General features: G+C 39.9%; 1 protein-coding gene across 2 annotated transcripts in view; it reads right to left on the bottom strand.

Annotated features, from left to right (window-relative positions):
• ALCAM (activated leukocyte cell adhesion molecule) overlaps positions 1-15,000 on the bottom strand; it is a 201,796-nt gene extending 186,796 nt beyond the window's left edge. For both annotated transcript variants that reach the window (XM_073892835.1, XM_073892840.1), the window contains exon 1: positions 14,362-15,000. In XM_073892835.1, coding sequence (XP_073748936.1) covers positions 14,362-14,434 — 73 coding nt within the window. In that variant the 5' untranslated portion in view covers positions 14,435-15,000. The remainder of the gene's footprint in view (positions 1-14,361) is intronic.
• Positions 15,001-18,497: the final 3,497 nt, after the last annotated feature.

The following is an 18,497-nucleotide window of genomic DNA, read 5'->3' as shown; positions in this document are numbered from 1 at the left end:
TGTTGTAGATTAATTGACCATTTATGAATGGGCTTATTTCTGGGCTCTGTATTTTGTTCCACTGATCTATATATCTACTGCTGTGCCAACACCATAATGCTTTGATTACTACAGCTCTGTAGTGATCTTGAAGTCTGGGATTATGACACTTCAAGCTTTGTTCTTCTTTGTCAAGACTGTTTTGGGTATTCAGGATCTTCTGTGGTTCCACACAAATTTTAGCATTACTTATTCTAGTTCTGTGAAAAATGTTGGTATTTTGATAGAGATTGCATTACATCTGAGGATTGCTTTGGGTGGTATGGACATTTTAACAATATTGGTTCTTCCAAACCATAAGCATGAAATATCTTTGAATAAATACCAACTCAATTCCATTTCTTTTTGTACTTCATTTGTATAGCTTGAGTAGACTATGGCAAATGTTTTTGTGGGTTTTGTTATGAACCATAATTCAGGAGACTTATCATTCTCAAATTAAGTTTCTAAAAGCAATTGAAAGTTTATCTCACTATAAATATTTCTTATTCATATGTGAATATATTTGCAATTTTAAATGTTTCATTAATCAAGATTTCTAATTTTTATTAATCCATTTATTCAATCATCATATATGTTCTGAGGATATGTTATGTATCAGCAGACACGGAGTTAAAAAAAGATTAAAAAGACAGCCCCTGTCTGCAGGATCTCAAACCAAGGGAAGAATGGCAAGAATAAATAGGCAATAAGTGAAGTGAGTTCTGAAACTATAGAGGATGGACACTTTACAAAGATGGGGGAAGAATTTTTGGAGGAGATGGAATCTAAATTCTGTTCTGAAGGATGGGGATACTAGTTATTCAGGCAAAGAAAGGGCGATGGGAGAGGGTGTGACAGAGAGTGTTCTAGAATAAGACAGTGACAGGGAACAAGAAGGCTATGGTACATTTAGAAGTATGGCTGGGGCATGGAATTCCAGGAAAGACTGTGTTGAAAAATGTAACTAGAACCTTTAATGCTATGCTAACCGATTTTGTATTTTATCCTCATTCTAATGGGGAGCCACAGACTTATCTTAAGCAGAGCAGGAATCTATTCATCTTATCATTTTGGAGGCAGAGGGGAGAAGAGATTAGAGAAGGGCTAGACTGAAGTTTGAGAAATCCATTAGACTATGCTTATTTTTTACTTCCTTAAAATATTACATCACCATGCTCTATTTTACTCTGAATCCAGAGTCTACATATACCTGTCTTTTAAACACACATGCTTTCATACTCCTAAGTTACCTCTCGCCTACTTACACTAATGACCTAAAACAACAATATGTTCTCAGACGCTGTGAACAACAGCCTGCAAGGTGTCTCATTTCCACCTTTAAATTTACCTTTAAATTTAGGTTTCAATCTTAGAGTTGCAATGCAATGATGTTTCATTATCAGATGAGAATTATGTCATAATGAATATGATACTTCTAATTAGTGGACAAAGTTTGGGAATTTGTGGATGACTTATTTGTGTTATAAAGTGAGGAGATTCAAGGCTATACCCAAAAAATAAAATGATGTCCCTGTTATTCATATGCCATTTCTTGATGGGGGGAAAAAAGGTGTAGTGAAGAGGAGCTATAGCTGGCAATTTTATAATTTTGAACAACCTGAGGCCTCTCTTTTTTATGTACTCATGGGAGTAAATTGGATTTATAATCATATTTTGGGGAAGGTGGAAAGATTAACTGAGACTAAATAATTGAATAATACTAACAATTTATAGAGAGCTTATTATTTGACAATCACACTGTTGAATGAGCTTATCCCTACTGCACAGGTCAGGACAGGAGAAGGGTTAAGCCATTTGCCCAATGTCACCCTGATTCTTAGGTGGAGAAGAGAGATATGGGTTTCAAAACCACACAATTTGGCTCCAGAGCCACATTCTCAAACTCTAATCTATAATGGAAAGTAAGCACAATAAAACAATTACTTACTTTAAAAGAATCCTTAAAACTATAATGAGTAAGCTACAGGCCCCAACCCCCAGGCTGCTCTCTTAACAGCACATCTTATTTCAAGATGACATGTTTAAAATCTGTCACTGTGTTGGCAATTCTTAAATATGCCAGAGAACTGGGCCATTTCTTTAACTCATAGCATTTTAGTAATAAATTAGGAGGTCTAATGTGTGGGATTATACAATTTTCTGCAAAACTCAACAAAATAATTTCCATTTTGAATAAAAAAATAAATGGGGATCATCATTTTAAATGTTTTTTTTAATTGGACCTCCAATAATAGTTATTGCTTTCCATCAGTTCAAACCTATACAAATTTCTCTAAATCAATGTATAATTTTGAATCTTAGAATCTTTAAGCTTCAAAGCTCTTGGAAATCATATGATACAATACTTCTGTGACTAAAGTGAATCTCATAAAAGGTAAATAAATTGTCATGGTCACACACAGGTGATGGATCAACTTAGATTGAAAATATAGTTGGAGTTATCTGAATCAAGGGGATAGTTGGGAAAATAAAAGAGAGAGAAAGATGTGAGTATAGACTGGTTCCATGTAGAAATCTATAATCATTTGGTTAAAAATCTAGGCATTGCCATCAGAAAGGATGAATACCTACTATTTACATTGACATGGATGGAAATGGAGGGTATTATACTAAGTGAAATAAGTCAATCAAAGAAAGACAATTATCATATGGTTTCACACATATGTGCAATATAAGAAATAGTACAGAGGATCATATGGGAAGGGAGGGAAAACTGAACGGGAAAAAATCAGAGAGGGATACAAACCATGCGACTCTTGACTCTGGGAAACAAACTGAGGGTTGCGGAAGGGGAGGTGGGTGCGGGAATAGGGTAACTGGGTGATGGGTATTAAGGAGGGTACATGATGTGATGAGCACCAGGTGTTATACGCAACTGATGAATCATCAAATGCTACATCTGAAACTAATGATGTACTATATGTTGGCTAATTGAATTTAAATAAAAAAAAAATAGGCAGAGTAATTGAGAAGAATACCAGCTATTTCTCCTCTCCTATTCAAATAGATAGCTGTTTCCATTTAATAGGTAACACAAAAGTAGTATCAAAAAATTCAGTATTTTATCATTGGAAATAAACTTTGTTCTCCTTCAATGCCTTGCTACATTAGAGTGAAGTATGCTTACAGGAGTATAGCCACTTTAATTCTTCTAGGGATTTATTATCCAAAGGATACAGAAAACTAAAAACCAGGATTTTAAAGTATGTATTATTTGTAGAAGCATTTTTGAATCCCATAAATAAGGATATTACTCAATTTCTAAAATATCGTTAACATTCAAATTATAGATTCTTAATAATTTCACTATTAAATTAGACACCACCAGAAAATCATAATAAACAGAAGCACCCTACAGTATTCATAAAAGGAAAGTAGTGGAGCTCCCCCTATTGAATTATAGTTGAGAAAATGTGCCTTGTATATAAAATCATAATTTTATCATCAAAATTATTATAATAGTAATTTTTTTCTTTCTAATGTCTAATATCTTTCAAATTATAAACACATACACAATATCAATTTCTAAGGATAATTTTATAAACTACAGATGTCCTTATAATTTTAGAGTGTGTACTCTTTCTTAATAGTTTTGGCTTGCAGGAATCACATTTAAGATTGTAATTTTCAATTTGTGGGGGTTTTTTGTTTGTTTGTTTGTTTGTTTTCCTTGAGTTGATAAAACTGAAATTGCTTGACAGATATTGGGACTATGAAACATTCTAATAAGAATATGAAGTCCAACTTTGTTATGGAAATCCCCCAAAATGTACTTAGATGGAACTGAAATATATCCTCCAAGCAGTGAAGTGAGGTATTTTCACCTATTTTTCTGGTATGAATAAACTGACATTATTATAGTTTTATGATTACTAAAAAACGTGATTCGTAACAATTATTGGTTGAGAGTGCACTATGTGTCAGGCACGGAGAAATGCTATACACTCCATTACCTTATTGGGATATCCGTATCAAATAACTTGGTAATATTGTTATCCTCACATTACAAATCAGAAAACAGAGACAAGAGCTAGAAAATCAAACTAACGCTCAGATCCACCACCCAAGCCCTGGGACTCCGGTGCAATAGGACTTAGGCTATGAATTGATAAGTCTGTGAAATCTGTGAGCACTGACATTCCATAAAAATTAAGCAGAGAATTTTTTTTTTAAATATCACAGAGGTATAACCGTACTATCTACAATAAAATCACTATTCAGGAAGTTCAAATCCTTTCTAACCAAACATTTTGGATCAATTCTGAAAAATGATAACCTCTAAACCATACCCTGAAACTCTACTCTTTTTTTATCGTTTTATCACTTATTTTAGAAGGAGACATATTTCTTATCAGCAAAGAGAAAAACAGCTGAGCAGATGCAGGTTTTGTTTTAGTAAACAGATACTTATTTGTCATTCTAGTGTGATAAGAAAAGCCATTTTATCTCATACTAAACAGTCATTTCCAAAAGAAAATTTCTATTTGAGAACCAGATGACCATCCACTGGGGTTGGGTTGAGTAAAGGATTAATCCAACAGGGTAAATCCAAATATGTATTACATTTTACTCTTAGATCTGATAGCAAAAGCATTATTCATATTTAGAGCCAAGCCCATCTCTGCAAAAATATAAAACCTATGTCTTATAACCAACATAAGCATTTTTCTTAGGAAGTGTCATAGCTATCACCAGGTAGAGAAAATGCTTGCAGAATAAAGTATACATGCCACAAGTTGAAATATTTAAAACTAAATGCTAGGCAGAAACTGCTTTATTTTTGAAATTACAGTTTGTGCATACTCATATTAATTCCATCATGAATATTTGTTGCCTTGTTTAAAAAATATATTCTCAGCACATACTTGTTGAAAACTCTTCATAGGCATATTGTTAAATTTTTTATATAGAAGTTGCAATAAAAATACATTTTACTCTTTTCTATAATAGGTCTAAAAATTACAGGGTAAAACATATTTAATGGCACTAAATTTACAGAAGATGATACTTTTTATCCACTAGTAAGCAATTTTGACGAGCTTGTTAAAACACACTTGTTGGAAGAATTGTTTAAAATATGACTTACTTAAAAATAACTGAATCTGTTTAGTAAGACCTATTATGCAGGGTTTACAAAATGGCATTAGTCAATCCGCCTACACAATGTATATTTACCTACAATGAACTAACACAAATATTTGGAAACCATTTGTGTAATATAAAATAATATCAACTACTCTTAAGGCTCACATGTTGTTGTCTCTTAATCCACTGTTTTAGTTAATCTGATCCCATTGAGTATGAATCTTCCAAAATGAAAGGAAATATGAACTTACATTTACACAGTTCATGTTCTAAAAGTTAACCATCTTATGTGGAAAGAGTGATGATAATAATTCATTATAAATGCACTTCTTTCACCCATTTTCAGCCCCAATACATACGTCATAAATTTAAGCACCAAACTATCTAAAGCTTTTGCCTTACATGTGAGCATGTGTGTGCCTATTACTCTTATAATTCTCATTTTTCCCACAGTTTGAAATAAATAAGAATCAACCTATTATCCTGTTTTTTTTTAAGTTATATTTTCTCCAAAAGTCTGTACTATTAATACGAGGGAGGGGCATCCCCATATGCTCTTGTTAGAATTCTAAAGATATACACTCTTTTTTAATTGAAAAATAACTGACATACAGCATTGTATTAGTTTTAGGTGTATAACACAGTGATATATGTATATATTGCAAAATGATTATCACAAGTTTAGTTAACATCTCACCACACAGTTACAATTTTTTCTTGTGATAAGAACTTTTAAGATCTTCTCTCTTAGCAGCTTCCAAATATACAATACAGTATATACTCTTTGAACTGTAATTTTAGAATTTCTTTCTAAATGAAAAATGTACATATTCTTTGACTCAGCAATTTCACATTCAGGACATTTCCTACCAGCGTAATGGCACATATGAACAAGAACATATATTAGGATGTTCACTACAGTCATGTTTGTAACAAAGACTGGAAACAGTCTTTTTGTCTACATTTCCAAGAACTGGGGAAATGGTTAAATGGTGTGTACACTAAAATTCAAAACACCTTCAAAAATGAGATAGAGCTATATGTGCTGATATGGGGTAATCTCTAACTCTCCAAAATGTGATGATGTTAAGTAGAAAAGGAAAGGTACAAAATGGCATGTATAGTATGTTCCCACTTGATTTTTTTAAAGGGGGGGAGTATATATGCAAATATTTACTTGTATATGAGTATTTGAATAAGATCAAACAGACCCTCTCTGAAGCCCTCAACCGGTGAGTAAATTAGGGAAATTACAGGAAAAGTATTTGAAGGACTTCAAAGAATTCCTGGTGACCTCCAGGAGTTAGAAGCCATGTTCCTTCCCATGTTGACATCTTAACTCATGCCGTTTTCTCAGCCCGTATCTTCTGCTTGATTATTCCTCAGCACATACCTCAGATGTTACTTCCTGAAAGAACCTTGCCAAATTTTTCCTAAAGTCCAGGCCAAGTCTAGCCATTCTGATGTAAAATGCTCTTTATTTGTCCTTGTAGTACCTAGCAAAACTTCTAGCAAATTATATCATTAGTTGACCGATGTTTATTTCCCCGAGAGAACATAATTTCTTGGCGTGACAAGACCTTAACTGTCCAGTACTTAGTTTTATTGCAGTATCCCCAGACCAAGCACAATGCTTTGCACATACTGAGCACTCAATAAACAATTACTGAATGCTGTTATATATGCTAATGGTTAATTTCCATGAGTGATTCTAAGTTTATATTTTAATTCCATTTAGTTAACATACACTGATATTTTAGTTTCAAGTTAATTTACATGAGTTTTAATCTTGGACTGGCCAACAATGTGACACTTAGGCAAGTACCTAAGTAATTTTAAGGTCTTTTATACCTCCAAACCTTGAATCTATGAGTTTAGGCATAAATGAAACTAAGAACATTGTCTCAAAAAACTGACTAATTTGCTACGGAATTTTAGGTAATCTTTTAAGCTCTGGCTTCATCTATCTCAGCTGTCAAATAAGAGAACTGAACCAGCTGAACGTCCAAGGCAATTTCTCATTTTTTCCAACAATACCTCTTCTATCACATTTTACTTCTGATCATGATTTGCATGCCTTTAACACTTCAAAATTGTGTGTGCTCTCTCCCTCTCCCTCCCTCCCTTTCTCTCCTCTTTCCTTCTTTCTCTCTTTCTTTCATGCGTGCGCGCACACACACACACACACACACACACACTTTCCATAATTCTATTTCAGGGACGATAAGGGTTCAGCCATAGGATAGTGGTTTTATTGACACTGCTTGAGCCTCTACAATCTCTCATATTCTCTCATAGGATCTAGAAGAGGAAGGTGTAAACAATGAATATGGGGCTAAGTAAGGATACTTGCTGCTGTCACATCCCCCACTGGTTGACTGACTGCAAAAGTGGTACTAATGCTCTCTCCTGGGGTTTATCCACACTATTTGCCAAGTTATTTAGCTCCTTCCATTCAGTAGGAGATGATTTCCCCACCCTTAAATTTGAGCTGGGCTTGGGACTTGTCTTCCCCAGCTGATTGTGGCAAAAGTGATGGTTTGCCAGAAGAAGCTTTCCATATGTATGCTTTCTCTTAAAACCCTGCTTCCACCAAGAGACTAAGCCTAGGGAAGCCTATTAGAGAATGAAAGACCATGGAGAAGAGTCAATTTTCCCTGAATGACGACCAGCCAACTCCCAGAAGCAAAACTGCCTAGACTGAGACGCAGCAAATTATAGTAAAATGAAGATATCTAACTAAAATCAGAAAAACACCCAACTCTCCAGACTAAGTTGCCAGAATGCAAAATAATGAACTGCATAAAATGGTTGCTGTTTAAACCACTATGTTTTGGAGTGCTCTATTACACAGCCTAGTTAATTGATATTCTATGGTTCAAAAATTTAGTAACAGTAGCTACACATGTTTTTATGTTTTCTTCTTGATTTGGAACTAGGTAAATTCCATACCCATAAGCCCTCCGACCATTAGGGAAAATACTCGGAAATGTGCTGACAAGAGTTTTAGCCACAGTGACCAATGCCCTCTCCCTTCATTCGGCCTTATTAGTGAGGATAAAACCACGGCATCCTTTACTTTGTGTGCTTAGATAATATTCTCTCAACCTTTCCTACCTCAGTTCCCTTTTGGGGTTTTCTGAGTACCTGAAACACTTATATAAATGGACCAAATAACACATGGGTGCCTAATTAGAAATAGTCAGTCTTGGCAAAAATTGTCCTAGCCATATTGTTGGCTGCCCCTAGTCAGGTCACCAGTTGTGACACAACTGTAACTTACATGTACAAAAAGACTTAAGAGCTTCCTTCAACTATATATGTATCCCTGATAATTATTTTCAAATCCAGTTAATAGTGGAGCTACTGAGAAACCTCAAACAAGAACAGAATGGGAATTGTGCAAAATGGCTGAGAAGGAATTTCAGGATCAGACTGAAATCAGCCTTCCCTAGATAAGAAGTATAGCTCCCAGGTGAATTTCAAACACCATTATTCTCTTGGTATCTCAGGTCAATTTGGTTTCCATTCCAAATATGGGATCCTTAATGTTTTACACCCACTACAATATTCTAAGGTTCCAGGCTATAATCTCACATCTCTCCTTGACATTAAAAGTGCTTGTGGCCTCTTACTGATATTTCATTGTACCTGATTTTAAAAAAAGGTTAGAAATATGCATTTTGTCAGGATGACAGTACTTATAGTTAAGTAGTCTAAGACAGACATATCAACAGACACATCATTAATAATCATGGTGGCTATATAATTTGTCATCCCAACTGCACTTTTGAGGGTGAAATAAGGTACCATTAATAACTGAATCAGGACATCAGGATAAACCAGGACTGTTGTGGCTATAATGGGATGTATGGCTCATGTAGTAATAGAGAAGGCAGTTTTAGGGGGAAAAGGTGGGGGGGGGCAGGGCTGGCTAACAAGCCAGAGAAGGTGGACAGGGATCTAATTTCTGATTAATCTATTCTCCTGGAGTTTAGTTTCATTATGTTGCAATACTATGAATTCTTAGACATAAGCATGTTCATTGAAATACTTCAACTCAAAGTTGAATTAAGTAATCCTTTGATTAGAATTATTTTGGGTTGGACCAATTTCCCCTTGAATGGAATGGATAACTGAGAACTGACTGGATAAATAAGAGAGTAAACACTAAAAGCCAATTTCATTCTTGGAACATACACTACAATAATGGACTATGATAATAGGTTACCATAAAAACAAAACTGAATACCACAGCACATTTAGAACTAGTCCTAGCTGAAATATATATGATATTACATCTAGTAATAAGGTGGGGAGGGAAGCATATAAATTTTGTTATTTAAACAAAGAATCAACTGGATGGAAATATCAGTGACTCCAAATATATAATAATAGTTTGTATACCATAAGGATACTTGTAATAACTATAGGATTTAACCTCATCCAATAGTCTAGAATATCTTCTTCTTAAATATAAAAGACATATGTTAGGGGCGCCTGGGTAGCTCAGTTGCTTAAGTGTCTGCCTTAGGCTCAGGTCATGATCCCAGGGTCCTGGGATTGAGCCCTGCATTGGGCTCCCTACTCAGCGGGAAGCCTGCTTCTCCCTCTCCCACGACCCCTGCTTGTATTCCCTCTCTCTCTGTCTTTCTCTCTCTCTCTGTGTCAAATAAATAAATAAATAAAATTTTAAAAAAAATTTTTTTTAAAAATTTATTTATTTATTTGAGAGAGAGCGAGAGTGAGAGAGATCACAGAAGGAGAGGGAGAGGGAGAAGCACACTTGCCACGGAGCGGAGAGCCCAATGCGGGGCTGGATCTCAGGACCCTAAGATCATGACCTGAGCCTCAGGTAGACACTTAACCAACTGAGCCACCCAGGCGCCCTATACATGCTATTTTATCATAGCTGCACCTATGTTGCTTTCCTGCATATTTGGTATATATATGTATGTGTCTGCTTGAGTTAACAGCTTTAGAGAGCTAGAACTCTTTGATGATGTTTTATGCTAAATAAATGGCCAGAACAGAAAGAAATGTGTTTAAGACTATGAAACAAGGAGATTATAAAGCATTTAAGATACTGTATGACAAAATACTGCCATCTAACACCAAGTTATGCAGACAACTTAGTGCTCAATTTTACAAAGGCCTGTGTTCAGCGACATGAAAACTTGAGGGAAAAAAAGAAAAAGGAGAAAAAAGAAAACAGACATTTTTGCCTGACAAAAAAAATGGTCACAATGATAATTAAATGTAATAGTGCTTTTCTATTAATAATATAATAAAAGTCTTAATTAATATAGCATGTTTTAGTTGAAAAATTCAAAATGCTGAGCAAGGGAATTACTAATTTCATCAAAATCAAAACCATGCATTACAAAGGAAGAAAATTTTACAAATGGGAAATAAGAAGGAACGGAAAAATAGCTCTCCCTAAGTCAGAACATTCTTATATGGCATAACTGAAAACTGAACACATGAGTGCTGACTCCAATAAAAAAAATAATAATAATTTCTGGTAACACTCAAGACTATAAAGTAGGTTTTTATTGATTTTCCTCTTTTTAATAAGTTAACAGCAAACAAGCATTCTCTTCCAAAATTCTATTTAAAAAGATAAGTTAGATAAAAGTCCGGAAAAGTTTGGAATTTTGTCACAAAAATATTTTGGATTTGTATAGATTTTAAAACCACAGGAAAACTTTTCAATTTTCTATTTCCTTCTATATTGCCCCTAAACTATTTTGTTTAGGGGCATCTTTAGGATGTACACACAGGCTTTGTCACATGAACATATTAGCATCAACCATCACTTACATTTCATTCTAGGAACCACATATGCAGTTAAAATAGAGGCAATCTTCCAGGAGAGATGGGTTACCTAATGGGGTTTTTTGAGACCTAAAAATCTTTCCCACTGTTGGGGTCTCTTTTCCCAGGACAGTGAGACAGTAATTCCTTTCTATCACACTTTTTTTTTAATAGCCCTGTTCAGACCTGGAGGAGTAAGCACAAGATATTATAATGGATTTATACAAGTAGGAAAAAAGATGGAAAATTCGCAATTGGGTTCCATTGACATTTTCTAGCAACACAATTTATATGAACTGTATCCATTCAGTCGGTCTGAAAGCATTAGAAAAATACAACTGGATAACGACTCTGCCTTGCCCAAATCAGCTTTTTACCTTAAGTCATTAGAAACTGTTTTGATCTAAAGAGATCTCAGAGAATAGATCCTTAGTCCACTGTTTTACTTACACATGAGAGAGCCAAGGCCCGAGTCTGTGAAATAACTTGCTCAAGTGCCCAAAGGTGAATGATGTTGAGCCAAGCCTAGAAAAGCAGTTTACTGAAAATAGTACCCCATTAAGTTGTAAATTGCTATTGGATTAAATAAATCATCAAGGAAAAAGCAATATTTACTGGTAACTAAGCAGTTTGCAGTTTTTAAATTAATAAATTTTGGTAGTCCCACATCAGGCAGTCTGCAAGGACATTATTTGAGTTGATGCTTTCCCCATGGCCTATTGAGGTAAAACTGAATGTGCTGAAAACATAATAACCCACGGTGTGTGGGGGGGGGGGAGGAAACTTTAAGAGTGCTTATGTCTTGGAATTAACCTTGTAAGAAATTAAGAAAAATTCCTGAGAGCGGTGCACACAAATGACCCATGAGAAGAAACAGTTAACTGCAGGGTCCCACCTCCTTGTTGCAAATAATCAAGGAAAGCATTTTTTAAGGCAATGCAAAATGTCACCACAGGCTGACGCTCTTTCTACAAGGATAATGAGATTTTTGTTTCCTCGGATGCTGAGCACTTACTTCATTGCCTTTATCTCCAAATTCAGTTTCTGTGGTTCATGCATATTCTCTCCCTCCCTTCAAAACAGGTAACATGTCATGCCTGAACCATATCAATGACTACTTGGCAACTACAGACCAAAAGACCTGCAGGAGCAGTTTCACAAACTCGAATTTTTGTTCTCTAGGTCTCGACACATACTACTAAAAGTGCTCCGGAAATGAAGGGCTGCCGGCGGGTAAATCAGTTCGTCTCTGGTTAAGCCAGCCATTGCCACTGCAGCCCCACCGGGCTCAGCTACGCAGAGGGCTCCGAAGGAGGCGCACTTCCCTTGCAGGACTTGGGTCCTAAGTCTGGACAAGGCGCTTTTAGTGCCACAACCCTTTCTTTAAAAAAACACAGTGACACGGCACCAAAAATTCCGCACATATGCCAGCCCGATAAATTCAAGGAAACCACTGATCTGAGGGGTTGAGGTTTCTGACCCTCAGATCAGCCGAGGTCGGCAGCGCGGCGAGAACACTCCCCGCTCACCGAAAGCGCGCAGCTGGGTACTGGTGGAAACGCGAGCTTGCCGCTCCAAAAGGATCCCGTACAAGGAAGTCTGAAAGCGGAACCTTTCCCTTTTTAGCAGTTAAATGTGAGGGAAAATCTGTCCCCCGAGGTGGCTCAACGGAAAATAAATCCCAGAGCGACCGCACGGAAACGGGAACTGGGAGTGTGCGAGTGGTCCCGGAGTGTGGGTGTAGGTGAAACTGCACTCTCAAAATGACCAGAGGGTTAAACTGAAAACCAACTGTGGGAGGATGGATCTTTGCATTTTACCAACGACCTCACCCCATCAACCCTCCTCTCCCCTCGGCTCCAGAGTGAGTACCCTTCCCTCTCACATGGGACAATGGGATCTTGAAAAAGTGAAATACACATATGTGCCAAAGTCAAGGGTGTCTCCCCTTCCCACCACCGGGTGTTCTTACCCCACCCCACCTGCTTTAAATTCGGTTCTACTCGCGTTTCACAGGCTCCGCCCCAGAGCCAGAGATTTGTCACAGACGCTTCTTTCTCTAGCCTCAGAACTGCAGGTGAGCTCATTACCTCACCCAGAAATGTAACTTTATCATAAAGAGATCCGGAGAGGGCACCCCCCTCCCTCGCACCACCACCACTAGCGACACAGTAGCAGCAGTTCACAAACACTTGTGATCTTCAGACTCTAGCCCCCAGCCTCACTTTCCCTCTCTTCCTGGGAGAGACCCAGAGGCTTTCAAACCTGTTTTTGGCCTCAGTTTGCCAACAACTGAAGGGATGGCAGAAATTAAAGATGCTAAAGGGAAGTGAGTCTTTCTTTAACAAAAACTAAAGAAAAGGGCACGAGAACAAACGGAAGCCGAAAAAAAATAACAAACAAACAAACCAGGAAGTAGGAGTTTTACTTGCAAATTATCTACGAAGGGCTAGAGATAAAACTTCAAATGGAGAAAAAAATTCCAAAAAATCCTCAAGTCTAGCGATAAAATGAACCTAATGCTCTATCAACTGACGGCGAACATACAAGATGCCCTGTAAGGACCAACTCCAGTCAGCCGACCGGTGGGTCTCAGGATGACAGCCCCAGGGGCCGTCCCTAGGGTAGGAAAGGGATTCCCGACTAGATATTTTAGTTATTGGGGATTTTGCCTATTTTTCTTCTGGGGCTCAGTACATAACTAAAAACTGAGGTTGAATCACAGGTCCTAAAAAATCCACAAATCGCTCATTAAGGTCTCAGAACCCTGGATGCTAATTCCAGCTCAGGCTGTGTTCTTTGCCTACCACCACTCACCCCTGCAATCACTACCCATCCAGACAATGGGGGAGGGGAGTTCAAACCATGATTTAAGCTGTAGGTTTTTAAGGGAGTGATCAAAGCCCCCCCCTTCTCTTCCACCCCTCCCTTCTTCACCTCTTACCGGGGGAAGTTACCAGGGAATTGAATACAAAAAAGTGCGGGCAGTTATTGCCACCGAGCTAAGCGAAAGGAAAACTGCCCCGAGCGCAGTGACGCGGGCTTTGATATCCAGAGACTGAAGGAATTGTCAGAGGGCAAGGGCTCGCCACCTAGGCGGGAGCTGCAGGAGGACGGAGAGAGAACCAGATGAATCCTGCCCACGGGCTCCTGGAGCCCCAACGCCCGCAGCACCCAAAGTTCCTGGAGATTTACCCAATGCCCCCAGTCCCTGCCCAAACTTGAGCCAACCGGCCGGGCCCAAACGTGCGGCACAGGTGACTGAACCCAGGGCCAGCTCTGTGCCCGCACCGCCGTCCCCTTACCTCCCCCACACGCCCGGGCGCACTGCCCGGGAGGTGCGAGGCCCTGGCCGGGGACGTAGGAAATTACCCCCGGCCCACATCGGCCTGGGGCTGCTCTGAGGCCCCTGCTCACCTGGCCTGAGGACAGCGGCGGAGATCAAGAGGCAGAAGACTAGACGGCAGGAGGGGCCCGCCTTCGATTCCATATTCCTCCTCCTCCTCGGGGGCCACCGACAGAGTCCGCGCCGCAGGAGGGGGCGTCGTCCCCGGCCCCGCGCTGCCCGCGAGCTCGCAGGTCCGAACGCAGGGGCAGCGGCTTCTCCCAGACACACGGCCCCCCTGGGCTCTGGGCGCTGGACCTTTGGGTCTCCGCCGCAAGCAACTTTCCACCACGCAGTGCCCCAACTCTTCCTCCCTCCCCTTCAACACCTGCCCTTGGCCCCTGGGCTGCTCTTCCAAGCACCGGTGACCCTCTCTTCCCTGGAGACACTTGAGTATTTCGGAAAGGTGTACGTGGTTCTTTTAGTCTGGTCTGTTATTCTCCTTCTCTTGGAATAATAATATTTAATGGTAGTGGCAGTGTGCATAAAAAGCCCGGTGCTAGAAAGGAATCGCCGAGGGTAGCAACAGGGGCGGCGAGTCCAGGCGGTCCCCTCAGGTGGCAGAGCGGTAGCAGCGAAAGCGGCGGCGGCGGCAGCGGCAGCGGTCTTCGGGCTGCTCTGAGTGGAGGGACTGGAAGGCGTGTGTAAGCTGCCTTTCTCCTCCTCTCTCCCCCTCCCTCCTCCCTCTCCCTCCTCCCTCCCTCCTCCCCCTCCCTTCTTCCTCCTCCCCTCTCCCTCCTCCCTCCTCCCCCCCCCTCCTCTCTCCCCGCTTCCCTGGACGCGGCGCCGAGCAGGTGGTTGGAGCACCGACCTGCAGCCTAGAGGCGCTGCAGGACCGAGTCGCAGACCCAGTCCGGCTCTGGCACTTCGCGGGGGAGGCGCTCGCCGGATCCCTAGGCCCCGAGTAGGAGGGGCTTTCCCGTAGCTCCGCCCCCGGGGCCCCTCTCGCCAAAAGGGAGGAGACACAGGAGCCGCGCGCGCCGGCTGGACTCGCGCGACTGCCTCTTTCCAGTGGCTTTACCCTCTCGGTGCGGACTCCCATTTCTTGGTGCCCACCCAGCCTCGCCAGGTTCAGAAACCGCTTGCCCCAGATTTCTATTACAGTGGCTCTCTCCTCAGGGATTTTTTCGGCGGTGATGTTGCAGCCTCCATCTTCAATGAAGAGTCTTGGGGCAGGACGGTGCGGGGGGGAGAATTCACCGGGGGGAGGAGGGAGGGGGCGCCACTTGGGTCTAAGGGCGGGAGCGGAGGAGGAAGAAAAGTCTGGAGGGCGTGGCAGAGGTGGACCCTCGCCTCCTGAGAGTTAACTGGAACAGCTGCTGGTCGGCCGGGGGCAATCCAAATACTGGGCTAATTCCTCGCCCCCCCAGCAACCCACCTCTCCAACATACCTTCTTTTGAAGGCAGATCACTTGAGTCGACTGCCCAGTACCAAATAGAAAATATTTACTCTTTCCGGGGGAAATTAAATGAGGAATTTCTAGACCATACTTCGTCACACGGATTTTCCCAGTGTCTTTTTGCCAGAGCGTGTCTTTTTTTTTTTTTTTTTTTGAATTAAGCGGCGATTTTTAAGTTACAAACAGCAAATCCTCTCAAGTTACTCAGATTAAAAGCCAAGCTCCTCCTCGTCCGTTCCAGAAAGCCAGGCATCCCAGCAGATGGGCAGGCTTCTCTGGCAGTTTCTAAAGATTGAAACATCTCCCAGGCGGAACATCGGGAAACTGTGTCTTTTTCAGATCAGACAGAGACCATGAAGGAATTATTTTTCTCTGAACTCCGGGTTGGAGCTGTCGGAGCCTTAAGTGGCTCTAAATCAAGGATACGGGATTACAACTCTTATCCCGGAAGCATAATAAAATTGTGGTACCTGAACCACTTCGCCAGGGCATTAAATAGCCGTTCGTGCATCACAGGGTCACGCCTGTGTGAGGCTAGTCTCCAGCAGAGCATGTCAACCAGTAATCGTCACATACTGCGCTTTCATCAGAGGGCTTCTAGTCACCAGCTAGATGGTTACCTGGAGAAGCTTATTAAAACAAGCATACACGTGCGCGCGCGCGCGCGCGCACACACACACACACACACACACACACACACACACACACACTGTGATCGCTGAATTCTTTTATCTTTTTACGCTGGAAACTATTAAAGCTCCATCTTCAGTTGTGATTTTTTGTCAAAAGCCTGCCTGTCTTGTCCTCCCGGTTCTCTTTATAGCAACAGTATTCTAGAGTAGATCTTCTATTTTTCCTTTCAAAATAAGTAGTTTTTCCGGCTTGGATTTAACATTAACATTTTATTTGCATCTTGTGAACCCGTAGGAAGGCTAACGCTAGGAGACAGATGCCTTTTAATTCAGTGTTTCATAAGCTGAGTTTGGGAATTGCTAGCATTCCGAAGGGATCTCAGAATTCCTTTAGGAAATTGTTTTTCTTTTAACAGCAACTTTAAGTAGCTTCCACTACAACAAATCATCCCAACTATATATTCAACCTGGATCCCCTACTCTGTCTACCTGACCCCCTTTGTTTTGGGGTGGGAGTTAAAACAGCATAATTGCTAAAAAGTAGATCTGCAAAAGACAGACTTGGGCTCTGACATTCACTAGCGTCATGATCTTGGTCAACTCACCTAACTTCTCAAAGCCTTAGTGTCTTTACTTGTAGAAAGTGGTAACAATAGTGCCACCCTCTTGAGACTGGTGAGGATTAAGTGATATCACAGAAATAACTGGCTAGGTATAATAGAAGGAGCTCTGGCTTTGGAAAGTAGTCAGTCTAGTTAAAATCTCTGTTCTGCACTTACTCAGCGACTGACCTTGAACAAAAGTCTGTCTTTCGTAATTAAAGTTTGGTGACATAGGAGAGTACCACCTTCAAAGGTATGCGGCTAGATTGGATCAAAATATAATCTATAAATTAGAGATATTTTGCACACCCATGCACATGTATGGTATTCTGAAAGCAACATATATACACACACATATGTGTATGTATAATACATATTTGTTTGTAGAGTCACTTGCTTCTAGAGTCCCTTTTACAGAGGAATATGTCCTAGTTTAGGAAAATGCCTTGATAAGCCACTTGCAACAGTAACTCCAAAGGCTTTTAGTTATATATAGCTAAGTCCACAAAGTTATGGTCATACTACTCTATATTAAACAACACAATAAAAATTAAGATAGGAATTATACAAAATAACAAAAATAAATAGGAGTTTAACAGGGGAGTGAGGGGGAAGATACTGAGAGAAAGGAAAGGTCAAGGACCAAATCATATGAGTTTGGAAATGGTCGAAGACCTCTAAATATACTTTAATTAATTAAATAGTAAAAGTTATTGATAACTTACTGTATGTTAGGTTAGTCTAAGCGACTTATATGAACTAATGAAATAATTCCCCCCTCAAAAAGATCTTATGAGGTAGGTGCTATTGGCATCTTCATCTTACTCATGAAGAAACTGAAGCCCAGAGACATGAAGGTCACATAATGATTGAGAGTACTAGTAAAGCCTCTTTTCTACCCCAGGCACTTTGATTCTAGATGATTCCAATATTTTACCAGCCAGTTTAGTCATGCATCAGTGCATCATAATGGCTACTTCTTACTACAAGAGGTCAGATGAATAATGTTCAGCCAGAGGAAAACATATTTGATTTTAGAGCTTCATTCCTATCCACTTTGCTCATCATTATCCACTTTGCTTATCAGAGATGTCTAACAAATTTATGACTTTTTGTTTGTTTGTTTGGGAGGCTTGATTGAGATACAAATTTCTTCATCTTCTGAAAACTTTAATAAAGTCTTCTACACTCAAACACATTTTCCTTAGGGAAATTAACTAATCAGGCAGTGCATCCTATCTTTATGAGCCAGGTACAGTGCATATGAGATGTCAAGGCCGTTTCTAGACTGAAATAATTTACCATAAGCAAAAACTCAAGAGTTAAGAAACTTGAGAATGTAAGACCCACAAAATAATGTATTGAAGAGAGTATTTGTCCTTCGAAATCTAGGGAATGGAGGATTGGATCCACCTATCTTGTTCTTAAGAGGAAGAACTTTCCCACCTGTATCTGGATCACAATTGCTTTTTGTTACGACTGAGAATACACAGTTTTCCAGTGATATTTACCAGTTTAGTCATGCATCAGAGCA

This window comes from Callorhinus ursinus, unplaced genomic scaffold, assembly GCF_003265705.2.
Source record: "Callorhinus ursinus isolate GAN/ISIS: 27379988/994484 unplaced genomic scaffold, GSC_fseal_2.0 scaffold1, whole genome shotgun sequence".
NCBI classification, from domain to species: domain Eukaryota; kingdom Metazoa; phylum Chordata; class Mammalia; order Carnivora; family Otariidae; genus Callorhinus; species Callorhinus ursinus.
The sequence above is the reverse complement of the archived record's forward strand: the minus strand, read 5'-3'. Positions and strand labels throughout refer to the sequence as shown.